The 26,885-nt window shown below is 42.4% G+C and overlaps 1 protein-coding gene across 1 annotated transcript in view; it reads left to right on the top strand.

The window, feature by feature from the left end:
• The window catches only part of ASTN2 (astrotactin 2), a 945,680-nt gene that overhangs the window by 649,045 nt on the left and 269,750 nt on the right, over positions 1–26,885 (top strand). Inside the window, exon 13 of the mRNA XM_040442406.1 lies at positions 20,311–20,435. Within this exon, the coding sequence (XP_040298340.1) occupies positions 20,311–20,435 (125 nt within the window). The remainder of the gene's footprint in view (positions 1–20,310; positions 20,436–26,885) is intronic.

The raw sequence follows: 26,885 nt of genomic DNA, 5'->3' as shown, positions 1-26,885 counted from the left end.
TTAATTGGTCTTCCAGCTCTTCGTTATGCTCAAATTTACTTTTTCCAGCCTCTTATTGCTACTTGTCCCAACTTTTTGGGGATTTGTTGACACCGTGAAAATTGGAATCAACGTATTTTTCCTTTAAAATGATACATTTACTCGGATTAAACGTTTGATCTGTCATCTACGTTCTATTACAAATAAAATATTGACATTTGCCATCTCCACATCATTGCATTCAGTTTTTATTCACAATTTGTTTAGTGTCCCAACTTTTTTGGAATCCGGTTTGTAAAAACAAATAAAAAAACAAAACACTGTTAGGTGAAGCGAATAGCATTAATCATTTTGTGACACTAGCACCAGTCAAGGCGTGGGTTATATTAGTCCATAAGTGTACTGTCAATTCTTGAAATTGCTGTGTTCGAAGCAGGAAAACGAGCAAGTTTAAGAATCTGAACTTTGACAACTACCAAATTGTGATTTCTACATAACTGGGTCAGAGCATCTCGAAAACAGCAGGTCTTCGGTATGCACTCGTCAGTGTTTAGTAAAAACTGTCTAAACAAAGAGAACCGTTGACAAGGTCATGGGCACCCAAGGCTCATTGATACAGATGGGGAGCAAAGCTTAAGCCATCCAGTTCAATCCTTCAGAAGAGCTACTTTAGCAGAAAATAATGTCAGCAGTTTTCTGCTGTTAGGTTCTAACAGCTCCAGTAAATGCCAATGAGTCCCCATATTCATGGATCTCCCCGCCCACCTGCCTCTGATTGACAGTTTTTTTCCCCATGTGAATTAGCAGCAGATGGGGACTCGTTTGGCATGCACTCAGGCTGTTCAATAGAAGATTATGGCAAAATAGCTGAGTCAGTTAAAGAAAGTGACCCAACCTAGAAAGTGACCCAACCTAGAAAGTGACCCAACCTAGAAAGGGACCCAACCTAGAAAGGGACCCAACCTAGAAAGAGACCCAACCTAGAAAGCAACCCAACCTAGAAAGCAACCCAACCTAGAAATTAGGCAGGTGGTTTTACTGTGATGGCTGATCAGTGTATATTCATTTTATGTTTAACCTGTTAAGGAGAACATCGTGTAAATATATGGTGCAGGGTCTTGACCGTAGACTACACACCGTTGTTATTATATTGAAAGGGGATCCCTCCTTTATCCTAAACAGCAAAATCCTGTGCATAAGGAGGTTCCACTACTGGATATAGGCACTAATAGTGAAAACAAAAATAGAAACACAAACAACATTATCAAGGACAAGGACAGAAGGAATCTGTTTGTAACACAATATAGTACAGAGTACCAACAGATATGTCATATTATAAAAAAACATTTTCCTGTCCTGTCTTATGACAGAGAATGGACTGACATAGTTGCAGATGGGGTTAAATGCGCAGCCAGACGGGCGCCCACAATTGCAAACTATGTCAGCCCTAGCCTATACCAAGAAGACAAAAAGTCGCAACCTGTGTGGCTTAGGACCAAGGGGAGTTATAGGTGTGGACACCACAGATGCATTTGCTGCACACATATGATGAAATCCAAAACCTTTTCCTCAACTGCAAACAACAGAGTTTTTCCAATGAAAGCGTATCTTAACTGCAATACAACCCACGCTGTATACTTGATCACCTGCACAAAGTGCAAACTGCAATACGTGGGTTGTACTATTAATGCAATAAAATCTAGGATACGCAAACACATCTCTGATGTGCCCCACCATGGCAGTCGCAATGTGTCTGCAGCTAGTCTGCATTTTGCTGTCTGCCATGGTGGGGACACATCAGATATGATAGTACAAGGCATAGAAAAAGTTTTTCTGCCTAAACGTGGAGGAGACCATAGAAGAAAATTATTAAACAGGGAATCCTTTTGGATTTTTTCACTGAATACACGCCAACCTGAGGGGCTCAATAAACGCCTAGATCTGATTTTGCAGCAATAATTCTCATGCTAATAATATTTTGGCATGTGAATTTCTTCCTTTCCTGAGAATGCTACAACACATTTCTGGTGACCTGATTTCCATTACATTCCACCATGGTTTGCTAGAATATTGCTGTATATCCGGCTCATACCCCATGTATCCTCTATATATGTATACCCTTGTATGACATAGTTTTTTTTTTTTCATAGTCATTATACTTTTATTTTCTCTATGCATACATATGGTTATATATTTTTGTTTTTTCTTTCATTTAATTTTCATGAGAAGAGTTAACTGGAAGTGTGGCACCTTTTCCTGGGGGCGGTTACAGGCCTGTGGAAACAATTAGTGAACACAGGTGTACCCTCCCCTTTAAAAGGTCTCACTTTTAATGTCTTTCTGTGTCATGAAGAAGGGCTGGAAATGTCTCTGATAGCCCGAAACATGTAGACAAGACAAGACTGCTAAATTTTGTATTTCTTGGATGAGTTTTTAACCGCAAGCTGAATAAACGCAATTCCTTTAAAGTGGAGCTGGATTTTTCTCAACTTCTTTCTACACCGTTGTTATTGTATGTTTATAAACACTACTGTCTTCTCTATGGCAGTCTACATAGATCTCAAGAAGCAAGGTGTAGCAGGGAGAAGCCTTCCCACCCCAGATGGGTCTTGGCAGTAAGATGTTTTCCTCTAAAATTTGGGCTATTATGGATTCCACTGTGACCACTGTGACAATGGTATCTTGGAGGATATATTAAATAAAAGATCCATATAAAAATAGTAAAAAATAAATAAAAATATCTGGAAAAACAGGTAACATAAAACATGCACACATTGCTCATGCCCTGATAAAGCAAAAAAAAACAAAAAAACACTGTGTTACAAATAATGATGCTAAAATTGTTTCTGTAGCACAACACATAAAAAGCAGGACACCCCACAATCTACAGTAATAAGTAAATAGTTTAAAAGATGCTGATTATGAATCTGACATTTTCTGCGGTTTCTAACTTTCTACCTGCTTGTATTTCCTCACTATGCCCCTGCAGACTTGCTGTGCGCTGCATGAACATACAAGGACTCCTAAGCTCTCTCACACAATGAAATGTGTAGGACTCCTAGGACTCCTTCATCAGCATAGAGCGCACAGACCATTTGTCTTTACAGTCATTTACTGATTACTAGGAAGGGAATCTGAGGTGGCAGAATTAGGGTTTGTGGCAGGTATTACAGTTATCTCTTAACCACAGGATATGGAATAACTAACTGATTGCTGAGGGTCCGACTGATGGGACCCAAACCAGTCAAAATGGGTGTCCAAGTTCTCCATCCCAGTGGAGCAGCACGTGGCACATTTGCGACACTGTTGGAGATAGCTGTTCTTGGCTGTCTCTGCCAGTCCCATAAAGAATGAATAGAGCAATGGGGCACATGGTCAACCTGTTGCTTCATCAGGACAAAGGAAGGGGGCCGCTGTTCATGGAATCAGTGGAAACCTCAGCAATCAGATCCCCATGATCAATTAGTTATAATTTCAATACTTGACTCAACCACCAAGTGCACAAAAACACTATGACATGACGGGTCAGTTAGGATGAAACATACTGGTCAATAATTGATAATTGTTTTTAATGTATGGACATTTTAGAGATTGCTCATTGTATGTCTCCTTTACGTCATGTTTTACACATTTGGAAATATTGACCTACTGCAGTGGCGTAGCGTGGGTTGTCAGCACCCGGGGCAAGCCAACTATTGCACCCCCCCAACCTGTGAACACGCCCCTTTTACAGATAATGTACTAGATGTCACTTGCAGTCCTATGTAACACCACAGATAACATGGTGATAACTCTCTGAGTACAGATAGTGTAGTAGATGGCTATGAGGCCCCAGAATGCAGAACACACACAGTGTGGCCTGAAGTCTGGGGCCAGGCTGAGGCAGTGTGGGACAAATTCTATATCCCCCCCCCCCCCATCCCTACCATGAAACAAATATTTGGATGGACATGGAAATATACAGTAGAATACAGCACCCTCCTGGTGCCTCAACAATGTCATCCTGTTGCTACCTCCAATACTGTGCTAGTGCCATACAGATAGTCCCCCATAATATTATAGCCTCTCTGTAGTATTATTATTATTATTATAATGACCCCCCTGCATTATTATTATTATGGCCCCTTTGTATTATAATGACCCCCTCTGTAGTATTATTATTATTATAATGACCCCCCTGCATTATTATTATTATGGCGCCTTTGTATTATAATGAGCCCCTCTGTAGTATTATTATTATTATAATGACCCCCCTGCATTATAATTATTATGGCCCCTTTGTATTATAATGACCCCCTCTGTATTATTATTTTTATGGCCCCCTGTGTATTATTATTATTATTATTATGGCCCCCTTGTTATTATTATAATGGCGCCCATTCTTTCTATATATAATTGCCACCTTTGTATCCTTTCTCTTCTATAGTATTTATAATGCTCCCCCACCTCCATAGTGCACCCAGTACGGCCTACCTTACTTAAAAAATAAAATAAAAATACTCACCTCTCTGCTTCACGCCATCACTGCTTGTGGCCTGTATTTGGGCGTCCTGGCGCAGGTGGTCACGAACACATCACTGTGCCCTCCTGTGCTGCGTCATCACGTCATCCCACGAGACCTGACGCAGGAGGTCACGGTGAGGTAATCGTGATCTCCTGCGCCGTTTTATTGCGTCATAGGCTTCAGGCCTGAAGCCTATGAGGCAGAACAAAGGGGACGGAGCCACTGATCTACTGTCGATTTTGCAATGTAAAGGCTCTGCAGTTTGCACTGAAATCTGTAAACTAGGTTTTGATTTGTGTGTTTGATATTTGTGGATTTTTAAAAGTAACCACCTAACATTTCACATCACACTAAGGAAGTCATATGTAACGTGCCTGATTTACCTTACAGTTTAGAATACAACACTTCAGTTCCATCTCCGATCCTATTTTTAAATCATCATGAAATAACCAGTTCCAACTGTTTGTCCTCAGTGCAGCATGAAAACAGGGTGTGATATCATCAGCATTTATATTACACGTTGAGTATGTGTCTTGCAGGTGTTTAGACTTAATTGGTCCTATGAATTATTGCTTGCAAATGCTAAATGCATTATTTTGTTCTTCTGCAAGGTGATGAATTATCTTTTCATACTCAAGGACATGACTTTCAAGGGTAATACTACTGTGGTTATCACAGTACATTGAATTAAAGATGTGGAGCTCACACTACTTGCCCACACCTTGATGGGAGTTAAAATGTTGAGGCAACCTAAGCAATTACCATTAAACTACACAGTTGGATAGAAGGTCTTCTGAATAAATAATATGTCACATGTAAATTACCAAAAGAAAAGCTGTGGGTCTGAAGTTTATGTGTGAATTAAGTCCTGTTCCTATATAAGTGAAGTGTATATATATATAAAATAGAAAGTATAAATAATACTGTAACATTAATTAGGGGAACAGATAGGGCAATCTGTCACAAAGACCATGATCGCCGAACAGTGTGCTGTCTTCCTGGCGCTACAGTTCGACACATCGCGGATCGGGTTGACAGATTACTAGGAGGGGCTGGAGAAGATCCAGTGGTCATGGTCCATATCGGAACCAATGACAAAGTTAGAGGTAGGTGGAAATTCCTTAAAAATTATTTCAGGGATTTAGGTCAAAAGCTTAGGGCAAGGACCTCAAAGGTAGTATTTTCCGAAATACTGACTGTACCACGGGCCACACAAGAAAGGCAGCGGGAGATTAACAAGTGGCTCAAGAACTGGTGTAGACAGGAGGGGTTTGGGTTCCTGGAGAACTGGGCCGGCTACAGGCTCTATCGTAGGGACGGGCTGCACCTCAATGGGGAAGGGACAGCTGTGTTAGGGAGAAAGATGGCTAGAAGGTTGGATGAGTGTTTAAACTAGGGACTGGGGGGGAGGGAAATTACATTATAGGAGGGGAAGATAGTGCAGATAGAGACCGGGGGCAAGGTAGTGGGACTGGGGGAGGAATGGAAGGAGGGACTAGAACAGTTTAAAAGGAAAGGTGTAGGGCAAAAAATATACATAAACCCTTTCAAATGTATGTATACTAATGCCAGAAGCCTGACTAATAAAACTGGGGAGCTGGAATTAGTGATGTGTGAGGAGTACTATGGCATAGTGGGAATAACATAAACATGGCTGGATGATAGCTATGACTAGGCAGTTAATGTACAAGGTTACAGTCTATTTAGAAAGGATAGTCAAAACCGGAGGGGGGGGGGTATGCCTTTATGTAAAGTCCTGTCTGAAGCCCACACTCCGGGAATATATAAGTGAGGGACTTAAAACAATATTAAATTACTAATAGGAGTTTACTATAAACCAACTAATATACCACAGAGTCCACAGAAAATCTACTACTAAACGAGATAGACAAGGTGGCAAATCATAATGAGGTGGTTATTATGGGGGTTTTCAACTACCCAGATATAGACTGGGAAACTGAAACTTGTATATCTCATAAAGGAAACAGGTTCTTTGCAATAACCAAAGACAATTACCTTTCCCAACTGGTTCAGGACCCGACTAGAGTGACGGCCATACTGGACTTAGTATTAACCAATAGACCTGACAGAACAACAGACGTGCAGGTTGGGGGACACCTAGGAAATAGTGACCATAAAGTAATAACCTTCCAATTATCATTCGAAAGAGCGTTTCTACAGGAAGGAACAAAAATACCAAACTTCAAAAAAGCTAAATTTAGCCAACTAAGAGAGGCCATAGGCCTAACTAACTGGGACAAAGTCTTCAAAAATAAAAATACAGCCACAAAATGGGATATCTTTAAAAGCATCCTAAAATCCCATTGTGAGAGGTAGATACCGTATGGGAATAAAAGGTTAAGGAACAAAAAGAAACCAATGTGGATAAATAGAACTGTAAAGAAAGCAATAAATGACAAAAAGAAAGCATATAAATCACTAAAACAGGAGGGTAGCACGAAAGCACTGAAAAACTATAAGGAAAAAAATAGAACATGTAAAAAACAAATAAAAGCGGCCAAACTAGAGACCGAGAGATTAATTGCCAAAGAGAGTAAAAGTAACCCTAAAACGTTCTTCAATTATATAAATGTTAAAAAGTATAAATCTGAAGGTGTCGGCCCTTTAAAGAGTAATGAGGGGGGTAACCTTTCACTACATAATGAGGGGGGAGTTGCAGAGAGCGACGAGGAGAAAGCAAAGCTGTTAAATATTTTTTTCTCCAATGTATTCACTGAGGAAAATAAATTGTCAGATGAAATGCTGAATGTAAAAATAAATTCCCCATTAAAAGTGTCCTGTCTGACCCAGGAAGAAGTACAACAGCGACTTAAAAAGATTAAAATAGACAAATCGCCAGGACCGGATGGCATACACCCCCGTATCCTAAGGGAATTAAGTAATGTCATAGCCAGACCCTTATTTCTGATATTTGCAGACTCTATACTTACAGGGAATGTCTCACAGGATTGGCGCATAGCAAATCCGGTGCCAATATTCAAAAGGGTCCAAAAACAGAGCCTGGTAACTATAGGCCGGTAAGTTTAACATCTGTTGTAGGTAAACTGTTTGAAGATTCTCTAAGAGATGCTATCTTAGAGCATCTCAACGGAAATAAGCAAATAATGCCATATCAGCATGGCTTCATGAGGGATCGGTCATGCCAAACGAATTTAATCAGTTTCTATGAGGAGGTAAGTTCTAGACTTGACAGCGGCGAATCAATGGATGTCGTATATATGGACTTCTCCAAAGCATTTGACACTGTACCACATAAAAGGTTAGTATATAAAATGAGAATGCTCAGACTGGGAGAAAATGTCTGTATGTGGGTAAGTAACTGGCTCAATGATAGAAAACAGAGGATGGTTATTAACGGTACACACTCAGATTGGGTCACTGTCACTAGTGGGGTACCTCAGGGGTCAGTATTGCGTCCTATTCTCTTTAATATATTTATTAATAATCTTGTAGAAGGCTTGCATAGTAAAATATCAATTTTCGCTGATGACTCTAAACTGTGTAGAGTAATTAACACTGAAGAGGACAGTATACTGCTACAGAGGGATCTGGATAGATTGGAGGCTTGGGCAGATAAGTGGAGGATGAGGTTTAACACTGACAAATGTAAAGTTATGCACATGGGAAGGAATAATGCAAGTCACCCGTACATACTAAATGGTAAAACACTCGGTAACACTGACATGGAAAAGGATCTAGGAATTTTAATAAACAACAAACTAAGGCAGCTGCTGCCAAGGCCAATAAGATAATGGGTTGCATCAAATAGGGCATAGATGCCCGTGATGAGAACATAGTCCTACCACTTTACAAATCGCTAGTCAGACCACACATGGAGTACTGTGTACAGTTCTGGGCTCCTGTGAACAAGGCAGACATAGCAGAGCTGGAGAGGGTCCAGAGGAGGGCAACTAAAGTAATAACTGGAATGGGGCAACTACAGTACCCTGAAAGATTATCAAAATTAGGGTTATTCACTTTAGAAAAAAGACGACTGAGGGGAGATCTAATTACTATGTATAAATATATCAGGGGTCAGTACAGAGATCTCTCCCATCATCTATTTATCCCCAGGACTGTGACGAGGGGACATCCTCTGCATCTGGAGGAAAGAAGGTTTGTACACAAACATAGAAGAGGATTCTTTACGGTAAGAGCAGTGAGACTATGGAACTCTCTGCCTGAGGAGGTGGTAATGGTGAGTACAATAAAAGAAATTCAAGAGGGGCCTGGGTGTATTTCTGTAGTGTAATAACATTACAGGTTATAGCTACTAGAGAGGGGTCGTTGATCCACGGAGTTATTCTGATTGCCTGATTGGAGTCGGGAAGGAATGTTTTATTCCCCTAGAGTGGGGAAATTGGCTTCTACCTCACAGGTTTTTTTTGCCTTCCTCTGGATCAACTTGCAGGATGACAGGCCGAACTGGATGGACAAATGTATTTTTTTGGCCTTATGTACTATGTTACTATGTTATGGACACCTGATCAACACACTTAAATTACTGTACTTGTTTGACATCCTATTTTGAGATCATGGGTGTCAATCATGATATGGAGATAAGTCTCTTTATGTGGTTATCACAACCTCCACTCAAGATTTTGGAGTGTGTCTGTGGGAATTTCTGCCCATTCAACCTAAATTGCTTTTGGTCGGACAGGCACTGATGTTGGATAGAATGGTCTGTCTCACAAAAAGTGTTCTAATTTATGACAGTAATATTTGATGGGGTTGAATCTAGGGCTCTGGGAAATTCCACCACATCAGACTTGTCAAGCCATGTCTTTGTGGACCTCAGTTTGTGCAGAGATATAGTTGCGGGGGTTACAGGGGCATATGCCTTGGGTCCCAGTGCCAGGGGGTGACAACAATCTAGTTTTCCTTGCTCATGGCATGTACTGTACATACACATGTAGATAAAATTGTAGGTACCCTTGATTTAATACTACTTTACAACTAATGGAAATCAGACATACCTTTTGAATTGTTGTTAAACAGAATAATTTATAAAACAAACTAATGAAACTGGCCTGGACAAAAATGATGGTACCCATAACTTAATATTTTGAGGCAATCACTGAATCAAGCAATTTCTGTAACTATCAATGAGACTTCTGCAACTGCCCACAGGTATTTTGGCCCACTCCTTGAAATAAAACCTGTTTCACAGTAGGTACAATGTTCTTTTCTTTGTTTGCTTCATTCTTGCATTGGTGAACATACAGTAGAGATGATGTGACTTGCTAAAAAGCTACAGTCTAATCTATCCAAAGCACATTCTTCCATAAGCTTTGTGGCTTCTCAATTAGCATTTTGGCTAATCCCAGTTTTGTTTTTTTATGATTTGCTTTCAACACTGGTTTCCCCCTTGGTCGTCTTCCATTAAGTCCACTTTGGCTAAGACAGCAACGGATGGTGCGATCTGACACTGATGTACCTCTAATCTCTTTGGAAGTTTTTCTGGGATCTTTGGTTACCATTCGTATTATCCATCTCTTCAATTTGTCATTAATTTTCCTCTTGCAGCCATGTCCGGGGAGGTTGGCTACAGTCTCATAGACCTTAAACTTCTGAATACTATGTGCAACTGTATTCACAAGAAATTCAAGCTGTTTGGAGGTGGTCTTATAGCCTTTACGTTTAAGATGTTGGTCTATAATTCTCTTTCTGATCTCCTGAGACAACTCACTCCTTAGGTTTCTTTGGTCCATGTTAAGTGTGGTAAACACCATGATGCCAAACAATGACAGCTTTTTACCCTTTAAATAGGCAAACTGAACGATTACAAGTTTGAAGATACCTGTGATGTTAATTACAGGACACTGCTTGGTTTAACATGTCCTTATGGTCAAATTATTTCCGTTTGAATACTTCTTGTACTACAGAGAGTCTTTGCTCCCAAAGTTAATAGAGGTATGGAATTTCTCAAGATTACATGGAAGTTTACCATCCTCGCTTTGTAAAGCAAAGGTATATTGATTCTTATTGCCCTATTTCATTAATAAATATGATAAACTACTGGTGATAATTTGGGCAAGTCAATTAAGGAGGGTGATCTAAGGAATTATCCATGAGAATCAAACTGGATTTATGCCAGGGATACCAACTTCAGATAATGTTCAGAGATGTTTTATAAACCTGCTGGCCAGGCCATCTAATCCAGAATAGAGAACCATACTTGCCTTGGACACGACTAAAGCTTTTGATACAATGGAATGAATCTTTTGGTGGGATAACCTTAGAGCATGCGGGTTTTGGTCAGGGATTTTTTTCAAGGGTTGTTATTTTATACAGATTCCTTTGCTAAAGTATTAGTAAATGGGCAAATATCTAAATCCTTGAAAATATGTAGGGGTACAAGACAAGGATGCCCACTTTCTGCAATGCTTTTTGCAATATACTTGGAACCATTGGCCACCTGCCACTGTGCAGTTCACTGTGACACTTGTTGCTACTATGCTGGATGCCTCTGTGTGCCTGTTCAATCTCCAGGTTGGCTATGTGCAGGGTGTATGTTCCTGACCTGGGTGTTTGCTATTGTACCCTGATCTGTGTGGTTGTATGGTAATTCATTGATGTCACCATGCCTCGATGTCTTTGGCCTTGTCTGACTGGGAACTCCATGCATCCATTCCGCATGGGTTCCGGTGCCATGTCCATGTAGCTCTGCCTGTGACCACCATTCATCCGTTCCGCATGGGGTCCAGGCATCTGTCTTTGCCCGCCTGTGTTTTAGCATGTTTTTGTGTCTGAACAGTGTTCTATGTTTCTGGTTGTTTTGGGTTCCAGTTCCTGTTTTGCTTTTGTGCCTGGACCACTTGTGTTATTCACCAGTGTCAGTTACCTTGCAGATTTTGGCCAAGTGCACCACGACTATACCAGGAGGTAGCGACCTGGTGAACCCTCGAGAAAGTCTATCCCCACCATCAGAGGTACTGTGAATATCTGGGGTTCACTCTAACGCCCTTAGAGTTTAGCCCGAAATCAAATCGGTGCACTTGGTCCAGTGGTGATCCATCTGTTTATCTTGACTGTTTGTCCAGGATTATGTCTTTTGTGTTTGGTTATGTTTAATAAAGGATTTTTTTTGTCTTTACTGATCTGTTTTCTTGGTTTGTGTATTCTTGTGATATGTTCAGGGGTTCTGTTGACCACTAGAATATGGCACGACCAGTATTAGACAGGATGTTCTGATAGTTTTCAGATTTGTGAAAAAATTTCCCTATATGGAGATGATATTATGCTGTTTTTGGTCTCCTATACATCAGTTTTGGGTACTGGTGGTGGATCATATATCTCAGATTTTCTGTATTACGTTAGATATTAATTTGAAAATTTGTATTGTATATGAAAAAAATATAAGGATCTTTTGGTGATTAGAAAACTTTTGTAATATGCTAGACTATGTATTGTGGATCAATAAACAGGCACCAAAATTCAGATGTGGATCAGATATCGTAATTGTACCAGCCACTGTGAAACATATGCTTTTGTGTAAGGGATGTAATGGAGATTATTGTGAAAGAAACTTCTTATATGTACTTTGTAATTATGAAATTGTTTTGAATAGTTAAAGGGGTTGTCCCAGACATATTTTCTTCTTCACCCCTCCGCCACCTCTGAGATGAACATTGGAGCATTTCTTGCTCCAATGCTCTCCCTTGCCCTGCGCTTTATTGAGATCCAGTGACATACAGGACTCACCATGGGTAAGCCAGGTGGAGGCTTTCGCCTAGCAGTGTTGCCAGTGACATCAGCAGCAGTAGTGGGCTGGCTTTAGCGCTGCCCTAGCCTGTAAAACGGCTAGGACAGCACTAAAGTCCACCTATTAATGACGGTAATGTCAGTGGCAACAGTGCTAGGTGGAAGCCTCCGCCTAACAATGTAAAAATAAACAGCCCTTGCCCTGCGTGATCCAGTGCAGGACAAGGCAGAGCATCCGAGCTTGAAATGAACTGATGCTCATCTCAGAGGGGCCAGAGGTGTGAATAAGGGGATATGTCCAGGTTCAGCTCTGAAAAAGGACAACCCCTTTACCCCTCAAGGACACTTGCTGTACATGTATGTCACAGCTGGAAGTGACTTAAGGACCAGCGACGTACATGTATGACGGGCTGATCGGGCGGGTGCAGGAGCTGCGCCCACCTGATCAGTGGCATGAACCCGTCAGTCACTGACAGCTGGGTCCCTGCTGCATACGCCGGTATCAGTGAAGACAACGATGCCAGCGTATTAACCCCTTGTATGTCACGGTCAAAGCTGACCACGGCATGCAGAGGATTAGCGGAGGGTAAAGGTGCCCTCCGCATCTCCATTGGGTCCCGCGCTGCAGTGCCGGGGACCCGATGGCAGAGAAGGCAAGCCCGATGCCTTCCATAGGCATCGGGGCTTGCCTCCTACGGAAGCCTGTGAAATCCAGCCCTTAGGCTGGGTCTCACAGGCAGGCTGTCAGCATAAAAGCTGACAGCCAATGCATTACAATACTGGTTGTATTGTAATGCATTGCAGAGGGGATCAGACCCCAGAAGTTGAATTCCTATACTGGGACAAAAATAAAAAGTAAAAAAAAAGTGTTTTCATAATAAAAAAAAATTAATTTCAAGTAAAAAAAAAAAAGAAATTACCAAAATAAAACACATAAAATTGTGAAAAAAATTGAAAAAAAATATTAAAACAGACATATTGGGTATTGGAGTCCATAACGACTGGCTCTATAAAAATATCACATGATCCACCCCCTCACCTGAACGCCGTAGAAAAAATAATAAACTGTGCTAAAACAACAATTTTTTTGTCACCTTACATCACAAAAAGTGCAACACCAAGCGATCATAAAGGTGTATACCCCCCCTAAAATAGTACCAATCAAACCGTCACCTCATCCCGCAAAAAATGAGCCCCTAGATAAAACAATCAGGCTAAAAATAAAAAAGCTATGGCACCCAGAATATGGAGACACTAAAACATAAATTTTCTTTTGTTTCAAAAAAGCATTTATTGTGTAAAACTTAAAGGGGTTCTACAGTTATTTTAAACTGATGATCTATCCTCTGGATAGATCATCAGCATCTGGTTGGCGGGGGTCCGACACACGGGACCCCTGCCGATCAGCTGTTTGAGAAGGCAGCGGTGCTGGCAGTAGTGCCGCGGCCTTCTCACCGTTTACCGCAGGCCCAGTGACGTCACGACTAGTATCAATGGCCAGGGCGGGGCTAAGCTCCATTCACTATGCAAAACTGAAACAAACAACCAAAAATGTAAACGTATTAGGTATTGTCACTTCCGTAACAACCTGCTCTATAAAAATAGCACATGATCTAACCTGTCAGATGAACATTGTAAAAAATAAAAACGGTGCCTAAACAATATTTGTCCATCCAGTTCGGCCTGTCATCCTGAAAGTTGATCCAGAGGAAGGCAAAAAATCCCTGTGAGGTAGAAGCCAATTTTCCCCACTTAAGGGGGAAGAAATTCCTTCCCGACTCCAATCAGGCAATCAGAATAACTCCCTGGATCAACGACCCCTCTCTAGTAGCTATAGCTTGTAATATTATTACACTCCAGAAATACATCCATGACCCTCTTGAACTCTTTTAGTGAACTCACCATCACCACCTCCTCAGGCAGAGAGTTCCATAGTCTCACTGCTCTTACCGTAAAGAATCCTCTTCTATGTTTGTGTACAAACCTTCTTTCCTCCAGACGCAGAGGATGTCCCCTCGTCACAGTCCTGGGGATAAATAGATGATAGAAGAGATCTCTGTACTGTCCCCTGATATATTTATACATAGTAATTAGATCTCCCCTCAGTCGTCTTTTTTCTAAAGTGAATAACCATAATGTTGATAATATTTCAGGGTACTGAATATAGAGTGTAATATATAGCAACCAAAAAATCATATGTACCCTAAAATAGTACCAACAAAACTGCGACCTTATCCCGTAGTTTCCAAAATAGGGTCACTTTTTTAGAGTTTTTACTCTAGGGGTGCATCAGGGGGTCTTCAAATGTGACATGGCAACTTATTAAACTAATTATCCCAGTGAAATCTGCTCTCCAAAAACCATATTGCGTTCCTTTCCTTCTGCACCCTGCCGTGTGCCCGTACAGCAGTTTACGATCACATATGGGATGTTTCTGTAAACTACAGAATCAGGGCAATAAATATTGAGATTTGTTTGACTGTTACCCCTTGCTTTGTTACTTGAAAAAATTGATTAAAATGGAAAATCTGCTAAAAAAGTTAAATTCTGAAATTTCATCTCCATTTTCCTTTAATTCTTGCGGAACACCTAAAGGGGTAACTAAGTTTAAAATCAGTTTTGAATACCTTGAGGGTGTAGTTTCTAAAATGGGGCCATTTATGGGTGGTTTCTATTATGTAAGCCCCACAAAGTGACTTCAGGCCTGAACTGGTCCTTAAAAATGGGGTTTTGGAAATTTTCGTAAAAATGTTAAGATTTGCTTCTAAACTTCTAAGCCTTGTAACATCCTAAAAAAGAAAATATCATTTACAAAATGATCCAAACATGAAGTAGACATATGGGAAATGTAGAGTAATAACTATTTTAGGAGGTATCACTATCTGTTTTAAAAGCAGACATATAGAAATTTTGAAAATTGTTAAATTTGGTACTTTTTTATAAATAAAAATGAAATATTTTGACTCAAAATTACCACTGTAATGAAGTACAATTTGTGACGAGAAAACAATCTCAGAATGACCTGGATAAGTAAAAGCGTTTTAAAGTTATCGCCACATAAAGTGACACATGTCAGATATGCAAAAAATGGCCTGGTCCTTAAGGTGAAAAATGGCAGGGTCCTGAAGGGGTTAATAAAGATTCAATAATAAAAATATTTTCAAGCTCTTCTAGGAGTACCATCATTTTTGTCCAGACCAGTTTCATTAGTTTATTTTTTTTATTATTATTCTGTCGAACTACAATTCAAAAGCAATGTCTGATTTTCATAGTTGATTTTCAGTAATTTTTTTTTATTATTACTTTTGCCAGTTTCAAGTTATTTCGGTGACCATTGCGGGTTTTTCTTTCCTTAATGGAAAGGTACCAACAGCAAACTAAACCACCAAGTGCCTTCCAAACCATCGCCACAGAATTGGGAGTATAGAACTGTCTACAATATTTTTGTATGTCATAGCATTAACATTACCATTCACTGGAAATAGCTCAAACCCTGAAGATTATACCATACTATTAGCGCTTCTCCACTACATTTTACAGTACACAATTACATACGTGTAGGTTGAATAAAAAACACATGTTCATCACGTTTAGTTCAATTAAACATCAGTTGCTAAAAAATGTATAACTAGTTAATGACAGTTACTATTAGACAAGCAGCTAGCCCTTTTAAAGGTTGATATCTCCCTATGAGGTTGTCAATGGCAGGCTATACACCACTCAGCCAACGCTTGGTTGTGCATATACTGATCTTAGACTTATGTGCAGCTGCTTGACCTCGGAAACCTGTTTAATGAGGCCTCCGACTCCTAGTACTTCAGTGGATGTCACTTGCAGAGACAGTTTCTGAGTGATGCAATGGAAGATAGGCGACTTTCACACACCATTTGCTTTAGCACTTAGCAGCCCGTTTCTGTGAGATTTGCTTTATGACTGAGCTGTTGTTTCTTCTAGATGCTTCCACTTCACAATAATAGCACTTGATGGCAGGTCACCGCGGCAGATGTAGCAGATGTAGATTCCAAATTTTAATGACTTGTGGCAAACATAGCATCCTCCACTCTGTCACTTATAAAGGGCATCTGTCAGCAGACTTGCACCTATGACACTGGCTGACCTGTTACATGTGCACTTGGCAGCTGAAGGCATCCGTGTTGGTCCCATGTTCATATGTGCCGGCATTGCTGAGAAAAATTATGCTTTAATATATGCAAAAGAGCTTCTAGGAGCAACGGGGGTGTTACCGTTACACCTGGAGGTTCTGTTCTCTCTGCAACTGCCACTGCCACTCCCTCAGAGCCTCTAGGTGTAATGGCAATGCCCTTGTTGCTCCGAGAGACTCATTTGCATATATTTAAGGGGTTCCCCGGGCTTTTTCTTCAGGATAGGTCATCAACATCAGATCAGGGGGATCTGACATCTGGCACCCCTGCCGATCAGCTATATGAAGGAAAGGCGCGCAGCAGTGTACACGTGCCGTCTCCCTTCTCTCTTCCTGCTCGCTGCTGCTATGTCTATGATGAGCAGGAAGCTAAAAGGGAGACGGCACGTGTACACTGCTGCGCGCCTTTCCTTCATACAGCTGATCAGCGGGGGTGCCGGGTGTCATGATGCAGCTTCACAAGGTTACACACAATAGTAGTTCAGCTCTGCTGATTACATCTGCTACATCCCTTTTGTTTCTATTTTATGTCAGGCATGTAGCTGTGGACATGTTCGTGCATATCTATGTATATTAATCTTACCGTAATCCTCAGGATAATGTCGCCAAGAAGCGCAGATGCTGCCGTTCATCCATAAGGCAAAAGAGAAAAAGTAATAATTACAGAGGAAAATATCAATTACAAGTTGTACGTCTTTAACATTCGTAGCATTAGGTATTCAGATTTCAGTTTAGACTTCTCTAATATTCATGTTTGTCGTTCTTCATCATACATAATTTATTGACTACTTGATTAAAGGGCTGGTAGCACAGGAGATAATCAGTAGGAGGTGGTCTCTAAACATAAAATATATGCCGTCCATAAAGTCATGGAATTTTTTAGCATACCCTGTGTTATAATGCCTTGTGAACTTCAAGAGCCCTGCTCACTGCCAGTGAATGAAAAATGTCTGGAGAGGGAAAGAAAACTGGGAATTTGCTGGCGGCACTGCAGAGAGAAGAGTTTGAGTGCCAAGATGAAGGAGCTTTGTTGGTGACAATCAACGCATTTCGGGATCAGATTGATCCCTTAGTCAGGTAAGTGCACCGTTATCCAAGGGGTTATCCAAACTATAAAACGTGCTTACCCCAATGTCTGGGCCCGTCATATAGGTTATACTTACCCCGCTCCCCAGGACTATCCTTTCTGAACTAGTACTGCTCTCTGCTGTAGTGTTGTTGCATTGTATCAGTCTATGCCGCCCACTGTAAAGTATACACAACAGGAGCAGTTCTCTGCCACAGATGTCAGAAGATCCACCTGTGAGCCCAGGTTGTATAATGGTAGTGCACACTCACAATAAGCCTTAATGACCACTGGGGGCCCCACTGATTGCAAGAATGGTCACGCATGTGCGTTTGTACTCAACTATCTCTAGGAGTCCCAAAGATTGAATGGAACGGCTGTGCACATACGAGACCCCTGCTCCATTCAAATGGGTGAACACAGGGCCCCCGTTCTCGAGAACCTGTGGCTAGGGCATACATTTTCTTTAATGGGATAACCCCATTGGAGGGGTTTTCTAGAGGAAATATCTTATGTAAAAACAGGGTGAGACTTAAAAACAAAGCATCTTTACGCACCTCACTGATCCCCTGCTATTCGGCTGCTGCTCCAGTCTCCACTCCTATCCACTTCCTAGTTTCGGCCTTGACATGCTGGAAACAGCTTGGACTGCTCGCTCAGATAACCCTTGGCTTATGGGGGTCACTGCTTCAGCTACATTAATGCATGCTCAGTACTGCCAATGGTGACACCAAATGAGTGATTTGTATATCCATCTCCTGTTCTGCACCCACAAACTGCCCCTGGACTGAACGGAGAGCCCTGCCGAGCACGTAATGGAGAGTACTCCATGGGAGTAATAGTAACATAGTAACATAGATTGTAAAGCTGAAAAGAAGCATCTGTCCATCCAGTTCAGAGGTAGAAGCTAATTTTCCTGATTTTAGGGGGAAAAAATTCCTTCCCAACTCCAATCAGACAATCAGAATAACTCCCTGGATCAACGACCCCTCTTTAGTAACTATAACCTGTAATATTATTAAGCTCCAGAAACACATCCAGGCCCCTCTTGAATTCCTTTATTGTACCCACAATCACCACCTCCTCAGGCAGAGAGTTCCATAGTCTCACTGCTCTTACCGTAAAGAATCCTCTTCTATGTTTGTGTACAAACCTTCTTTCCTCCAGACGCAGAGGATGTCCCCTCATCACAGTCACAGTCCTGGGGATAAATAGATCATGGGAGAGTCCACCCTTTCCAGTTATTACTTTAGTTACTGTGAACCCTAGCTCTGTTATTTCTTTCTTGTCCAAAGAAGCCCGAAATTGTATTCAGCACTCCATGAGTGGTCTCACTGGTGATTTGTAAAGTGGCAGGACTATGTTCTCACCACGGGCATCTATGCCCCTTTTGATACAACCCATTATCTTATTGGCCTTGGCAGCAGCTGCCTGACACTGGTTTTTACTGCTTAATTTGCTGTTCACTAAAATTCCTAGATCCTTTTCCATGTCAGTGTTACTGAGTGTTTTACCATTTAGTATGTACGGGTGACTTGCATTATTCCTTCCCATGTGCATAACTTTACATTTATCAGTGTTAAACCTCATCTGCCACTTCTCTGCCAAAGCCTCCAATCTATCCAGATCCCTCTGTAGCTGTATACTGTCCTCTTCAGTGTTAAAGGGGTTGTCTCACTTCAGCAAATGGCATTTATCATGTACAGAAAGTTAATACAAGGCACTTACTAATATATTGGGATTGTCCATATTGCTTCATTTGCTGGCTTGAGCCATTTTTCCATCACATTTATATACTTCTCATTTCCATGGTTATGACCACCCTGCGCTCCAGCAGTGGTGGTCATGACTGCAAACTATAGAAAAATGTGCTGGCCTCTTTGGTGTCCAGAACGATAGGAGTGCACATAGGCCAGATCTTTTTTCTTATAGTGTGCAAGCACAGCCACTGCTGATGGAATACAGGGTGGTCATAACCATGGAAATGAGATGTGTATAATGTGATGGAAAAATGAGTCTAGCCAGCAAATTAAGCTATATGGACAATCACAATACATTAGTGTCTTGTAGTAACTTTCTCTATATGATAAATGCAACTTGCTGAAGTGTAATTACTTTACACAGTTTAGTATCATCAGCAGAAATCTCTACAAGATCATTAATGAATATATTGAAGAGAATGGGGACCGATACTGACCCCTGTAGTACCCCACTAGTGACGGGGACCTCTACTAGCATTCCCAGGCCTGGTTTGTGAGGGCACAGCAGGGGAAAGGTGTTGAGAATTAACATATAAATTACAGATCTGGTGTCAGAAGCGGCAGTGCTATGAATGTACTAATGTAGTTAGTAGGGATTGTCAGCTCTGACAGTCTCCATTTAAATACCTCATGTCCCTGTGCTTTGCTGAAAAGAATATTCCAGTCAGATAAGTTCTTCAGTTCGCCCGGGCAAAGAAGGATACATCATTTTGCTCTTGTTGGCCACGGATCAGGACTACAAGAGGCAATTGTCTACTTTATTCCACTACAGGTGATATTTCGGCCATAACTGCCACAATGAAACACTGCCTGCATTACATTCATGTACCATTATAGAATGAAGCTCTACATTGTAACTTGAAATGAAGTCCTGTGCTTATTTCTTCTTGGACTTCCTTTGGGGAATAGAAGGTGCCCCTCTGGCTTGTAGACAGTCGAAAGTGGGGATTGGCAGTCCAGGACACTGCTAGTGCCCCTGCTAAACTGCACAGACTGATTGTGAAAATGTGATGCTGATAACATAGTGCATTAGATGTCATATGTTGTATTTTACATCTGCATATACCTGTCTTTAAATATGAATGTTTAATGAACATCCAATGGCTTTTTATAGAGAGAATAATTTCATCAAAGATTTCCCACAACTGGCAGATGGACTTCTTGTAATCCCACTTCCGGTGGAAGAACAGTGTAGAGGTGTTCTATCTGAGCCACGGCCGGACATACTGCTGCTTACAGGTCAGTGCCGAGAGCAGCTGCATTGTCTAATAAGCACTTTTGTCAGTGGCCTATATGTTCTAATAACAAAGCTCAATATATTGATGAATACACGGCAGACAAAAACTCCACTATGTCTGTGTTCACACTGTGTTTTGGCTCTATGTTTGGTGTAGAAGATGGGAAGTTCTCCTGACGTCAGTCTAATGTTCTACTGAGCTTTGTGTCATCCAGTTGGTCAGTACATGTCTATACTACAAGTTGTGTCTTGGACATTAGCAAGTCATGAGGACATAAAATATTAATAAGGACCACTACACCAATAAAACAACATGTATAGTAGTTAAAGGGTTATTCCCATCTTGTACTTTCATTATGTAAAGTTACCGAAATAGCCGAGTTGACCGTATTCCACAGTTTCTGTATACCCATACCAGTGAACCACGTAACCCAGCAAGCTCCACCCCCAGCCGATGCCTACTGTAGTTATTCCAATCCTAACCACGAATGGCCAAGATGCAAATACATTTTTATAGAATGAAATGTCTAAGATGGGACCAGATCCATAACTAGAAATGACTGGGCCCAATAGCAAATTTTAGAATACCCCCCCCACACACACCCCAGCAACTTCTCCTCAACCTGCATATAGCGTGGTATCACCTTGTGACCAGACCCACGGCGGTGATCATATTTACCTGACCCCCACCGCTAGGTTCTGGCTCCACCATGGCTCTTCAGGCCCTGGGTCTCCCCGCATCCATTTTGATGTGGGGTACGTGACCGCAGCAGCCAATAGCGGAAGTGACGGGGCATGAATCACAAGAGTGACTCCCAGCATTTCTAGGGTGTTTTTTTTGGATATCAGGGGTCATTACGGAACAGAGGTATAAGAGGAGGGAACTAAAACTCCCAGCATGTTTAGACTGTTATTATAGGGCAGGGGTGCACAACTTTTTTCTGTTTGGGAGCCACATTGTCAGACTGAAGGAAACCCAAGGGCCGAAAATAAACATTAAAGGGGTATTACCGACTGGAATACTGTATTTATGGCATATTGTGCATACAGTATATACTATAAATGCCTGGTTACACCTCCAATATTCCCATCTAATGGGAGAATACATGAAAAATGCATGTAAGCAGCCACAAGACATAGACATACATGTCACCAGATGGTTGGGGGCTGCACAGAATGATATTGAGGGCAGCATGTGGCCCCCGGACCGCAGGTTGTGCATCCTGTTATAGGGCATCAGTAGACTAGCTGTCCAAGTGCCCTGCAGCGGGCCATGGAGCAACTGTTATGGCTGCTACGGTGATAGTTATGCCCCTGGATGGGGATGAATCAGTTACTAATCTACAAATTTCTTTCATATTACATTTTCTTTGGCACACTAACCAATCTGTTCCTGTGACGTAAGCCACAAATATGATGATTGCCAACATCACTTCCCACAGAGCGGGCATGGCTTTTGTGGTAGACAGCAGCCCTCTCACCAGCAAACTCTTATGTTGGCCAGCTGATTAGATTATGCATTTGATGACGATTGCAGCACTTATAGGATTTTAACTCACTTTGCCCACACTCCATCAACCCCAGTGAGTCGATTTACACTGTGAACCCAGGGCCATGCTACTGTCCAGTAATAAGCTGATGTAGGCAAAAAAATAGTTTTTTGGGCAGCACATCTCATGTAAATAGAAGATGTGTTGCTGAAATATGCAAATTGTATGGGGACGAGGGTTCATCCTCATACAGTACGATGCTTTCCCATTAAAATGTCCTAAATGAGTGTTGATTGGCATGCTAGCGTCAATCGGTGCTTGTTTATGGGCATACTACTAGTTTATGAATGGATTGCCAACAGTATGCAATAAAGGTCCATCTGGGTGTTACCAGTTGTGGGGGTGTTACCAGTTCTGTGGGTGTTACCATTTGAGAGTGTGTCCCTGCCACCATCCAATCATTGCTGCCAGTGGTAGACCCCCCCCGTCCCCAACTGGTAACAGCTGGGAATTCATTCATAAATGTCTTATTCATTTAGAATAGATGCTCCAGAATATTTTTTACATGGGGAATGAAAGTAATTGCTAAAAACAGACATGTCAGGAGAAGTAACAAGACCTCTTTAAATTCAATTCCAATTACAAAAAAAAAATGAGTGTGCTATGTAAAATTTAAGCAAATACAAATAAATCCAGAATGCAATGATTTGCTAATCTTATAGGCCCATGTTTTATTCACAATAGATCACATATAAAATGTTGAACGTGAGATACACTCATTTAGAAATTGATGGCAGCAATGCAGTTGGGACAGGCCATGTCTACCATCGTGCAGCCTCCTCTCTTCTTTTAACAACAGCCTGTAAACGTCAGGAAAGTGTGGAGATCAATTGCAGGAGTTTTTGGAGAGGAATGCTGCCCCATTCTTGTCTGATGTAGGATTCTAGCTGCTCAACAGTCGGTCTTCTTTGCTGGATTTTTCATTTTATGATGTGCCAAATGTTTCCTATTGGTGAAAGGCAGGGACGGCAGGCGGCCAGTTCAGTACCCAGTCTCTTCTTCTGTGAAGCCATGCTGTTGTGATAGATGCAGTATGTGGTTTAGTATTGTCTTGCTGAAATATGCAAGGCCTTCCCTGAAAGAGACGTTGTGTGGATGGGAACATATGTTGTTCTAAAACCTTGATAGTGTGTTTCCAGATGTGTAAGCTACTCATGCCATTGATGATGCAGGCTTTTGAACTGTGTGCTGATAACAATGGTCCCTCTCCTCCTAAGTTCGCTGGTTTCAAATTTTTATTTATCTGACTACAGAACAGTTTTTCATTTTGCCTCAGTCTGTTTTAAATGATTCTCTTAATTTTTTGGATGATGTTATGTATTGTAGATGATGGGATATACAAAGTCTTCATAATTTGATGTTGAGGATCATCTTTTTGAAACTGTTCCACAACTTTTAGACAGTTTTTCTCAGACTGATGAATATCTGCCTTTCCCTTACGTCTAACCACCAGCACAAATGGGGTTAACCACCCCCTGTGGACTGGTAGGACCGGCGGAATGTTTGATGAGCCCAAGCATAATAACTCAATTTAGGCAATTAAGTATCCCCTTAAAAGGAGGAAGTCAACCCCCAGCCCATTGTGTTTTTTTCTGTCCTCCCGGACAGGTGGACTAGACGGTTGACCCCCCCCCTTTTTTTCTGAAAGTGCTGGGATCCTTATTTCTTTGGGTACCGCTGTTGCCCCCCTTTTGCCTATTTACCTCTTTAGTGGCCGACGGCTTATCTGCTGCCAGGCCCCGCGCTGTTGCGCCTGGCTGAGGTAGGTTGGCGGCGTCCTCGTTCCAGTTTTTCGGTCCCTGGGTGCCGCCATCTTCCGGAAGTGACGCAGGGTTTCTCCGTCGCGTCACTTCCGGGTATTTAGTTGCAACGCGATTTTTTTTACGTTTTTCTCTGGCAAATTTTATTCATTTTATTCGCATGTTTTCCTCCTGTTGGAGGATTTTTCAGTGACCTGTGCTTTTTAGGGATTTTAGTTAAATCTATAGATTTTTCCTCTGTGGGAGGGCGAGGGGGTTGGCTGATCCCTCCCCTTCCCCTATTTAAGGAATAACCAGCAAACAATGAAGCTGACTTTCGTATATATGAAAATCCCAAAAACTTTATTGTAAATATATATGAACAATACATACATGTTTCATAAAAAAGGCAGCAAAAGGCGGGACACACAGATGAGGAGCAGGACCAAAGGAGAGGCCGGGAGATCAGTGCACGAAAAAACTGGGAAAAAGAATGCTAGCTGAAAGAGCATACCTCAGAACCTCATGGCAGCAACGCCCCAAACAAAATGCAAAGGAGGCGATTATAGAGATTGAGGTTAAGATGAAAGAAACTAAATTAGACATACCCTGAGTGGTGCAAAGATCTCTCAGCCGAATCCCGACCCAACGCCGTTTCGCCAGGAGACCTGGCTTCCCTGGAAGAAGCAGTCCTCCCAGAAACCTTCCCCATTCCTCGGCCTCATCTACCTGTCGGGGGTCGTCTATCCCACTTCAGGGAAGAGTGGATCCGAGAGATCTCGGATCCCTGGGTTCTAAACATAATTTCCGAGGGATATCTAATCAACCTCTCCTCTATTCCTCAAGACAGGTTTGTCAAGACCAACCTTCTACAAGCTACCAGGCAGGCGATCCTGGAGTCCTACATTCAGAACTACATCTGCAAGGGGGCTCTGGAGGAGGTTTCGGCAGGAGAACGGGGCCTAGGGATCTATTCACCAGTTTTTCTGGTTCCCAAAGCTTCAGGAGATCTCCGGATGATTATCGATCTGAGGTATTTCAATCGGTTCATAAGGAAGGTGAAGTTTCGTATGGAAACTGTCAGGTCAGTAGTTCACGTCCTCAATCCTGGGGACGTGATGGCAACCCTGGACCTCAAGGATGTATATCTGCACATCCCGATCCAGGAAATATCTCAGGATCGCGGTGTCACGAGGGTGTCAAGAGCCACGTCTGACTACGTTATACCCGGGGTCAGGAAGTCGCAGCGGGTGGCTGTGCGCTCTATCTCTAAATATTGCGCTGTTACCTAATGGTAGCTTTCTGTGTTTGCCTTGCAATCCTTTTTGTCTCACTCAAGGATCCGTAGCTTCTTCTCCTCAGCTGTTTCTTGTCCGGCACTCCCAACCTCCTTATATTCCCCTCTCCCACTTCTCTGGTTGCCAGATATAGAGCTTCCTGCCTGGACTTCTATACTGACCCACTGGAGCTGTGTAGCTGTTATTCCTGGTTGTCGTACCAGAGCATTACCCTCCGGATCCCTGTTGGTCTTTTGCTGTCCGCTGTTGTCGCCCACCTGGGATTATATGTTTCGTCAATATTGTCTGTCCTCTCCCTGGTGTTTTCCTTTAGTCTTAGTGGTGCAGACTAGTGTTCCCACCGCCCTATTCACTACTTAGGGCTCATCTTAAGGAAAGTCAGGGTTTAGGCACGTGATCGGCGTACGGGTGAAAAACCCGTCTAGGGACGTCAGGGCAGTCAGGTGCCAGCCTCAAGGTGAGTTAGGGGTCACCATCTTTCCCTCTCCCTTGGACAGGGCCTTCCCTTTTCCCTCCCTTTGCGTCACGTATGTGATTGGCACGCCGGTCGTGAAACGCGGTCCAAGTTTCCGGGGTAGTTAGGCATCTTCAGTTTGTTGCCCTTCCCTTTGGCATTTCTTCTGCCCCTCACACTTTTACCAAGGTGGTGGTTTCTGTGAGCATTCCTTATCTGGACGACTGGCTTTTGAAAGCCTCTTCTCTAACGGTCCTATCTCAACATCTTCAAGTAGCAATCTCCTTTCTATTCCGCTTAGGTTGGATCGTCAACTGGCAGAAGTCGAACGTGAGCCCGTCGACTTCAGTAAGATATCTAGGCTTCATAATCGACTCCGCTGGGATGTCTCTCCAGTTGACCCCAGAAAGAAGATCCCGGATTCAGAACACGGCAGAATTCCTTTCCGTTCCCTGGCGAGTCCCAGTCCGGACTCTCATGAAGATGTTGGGGCTCATGTCAGCGTCTGCGGAAGTAGTCCCTTGAGCTTTATGGCCTCTCCGTCCTCTACAGTCGGAGGTCCTCTCCAAATGGGATGGCAGCCCTACCGGGCTAAGCTCCCTGTGCTCCCTGTCTTGGCGAACTCGGTATTCCCTCAGATGGTGGTGCCATCTTTTAGATGGGAAGTCTATGACCCAGCCAACCTGGATCATATTGACAACAGATGCGTCCCAAGTAGCCTGGGGCGCTCACCTAGACGACACTCCAGTTCACGGAACCTGGTCTCCTCAGGAGCGGCTCCTCTCATCCAATCTCTGCGAGATTCGAGCAATCTGGCTAGCCCTCCTTCACTTCGCCCCTCAGGTCCGGGGCAAAGCGGTGAAAGTCCAGTCAGACAATATGACTGCGGTAGTGTACATCAACAAGCAGGGAGGCACAAGATCACTTCCCCTCCTATCAGAGATTGGGGTGATTCTGGATTGGGCAGAGTCGAACCTTTCCCACTAATCTGCAATCCACATTCGAGGCTCCCTCAATATGATAGCGGATCGGCTGAGCCGCGGTCTTCCAACAGTGGAGTGGTCTTTACATCCGGAGATATTCAAGCAGATAGTTCTCAAGTGGGGGATGCCAGAGGTGGATCTCATGGCAACAAGGTTCCACGGCAAGGTGGAGAGGTTTTGCTCCCTTTACAGTGAGGACAACCCCCTGGCGATAGATGCTCTGTCAATATCCTTGAGGTTCAGGCTGGCTTACATATTCCCTCCGTTTTCCATGATTCCGAGGGTATTGATGAAAATCCGTCAGGATCAGGCCTCGGTGATAACCATCATACCGTTTTGGTTGAAAAGATCCTGGTTTACCCAGCTCACTCAGATGAGTCGAGGACAATATTTGAGGCTCTTCTCGCAGCAGACCTTGGTGTTGTGGG

The sequence above is a fragment of the Bufo bufo genome, chromosome 8 (assembly GCF_905171765.1).
Source record: "Bufo bufo chromosome 8, aBufBuf1.1, whole genome shotgun sequence".
Lineage (NCBI taxonomy): Eukaryota > Metazoa > Chordata > Amphibia > Anura > Bufonidae > Bufo > Bufo bufo.
Note: the sequence above shows the minus strand (reverse complement) of the source record. Positions and strands in the feature narration are given on the sequence as shown.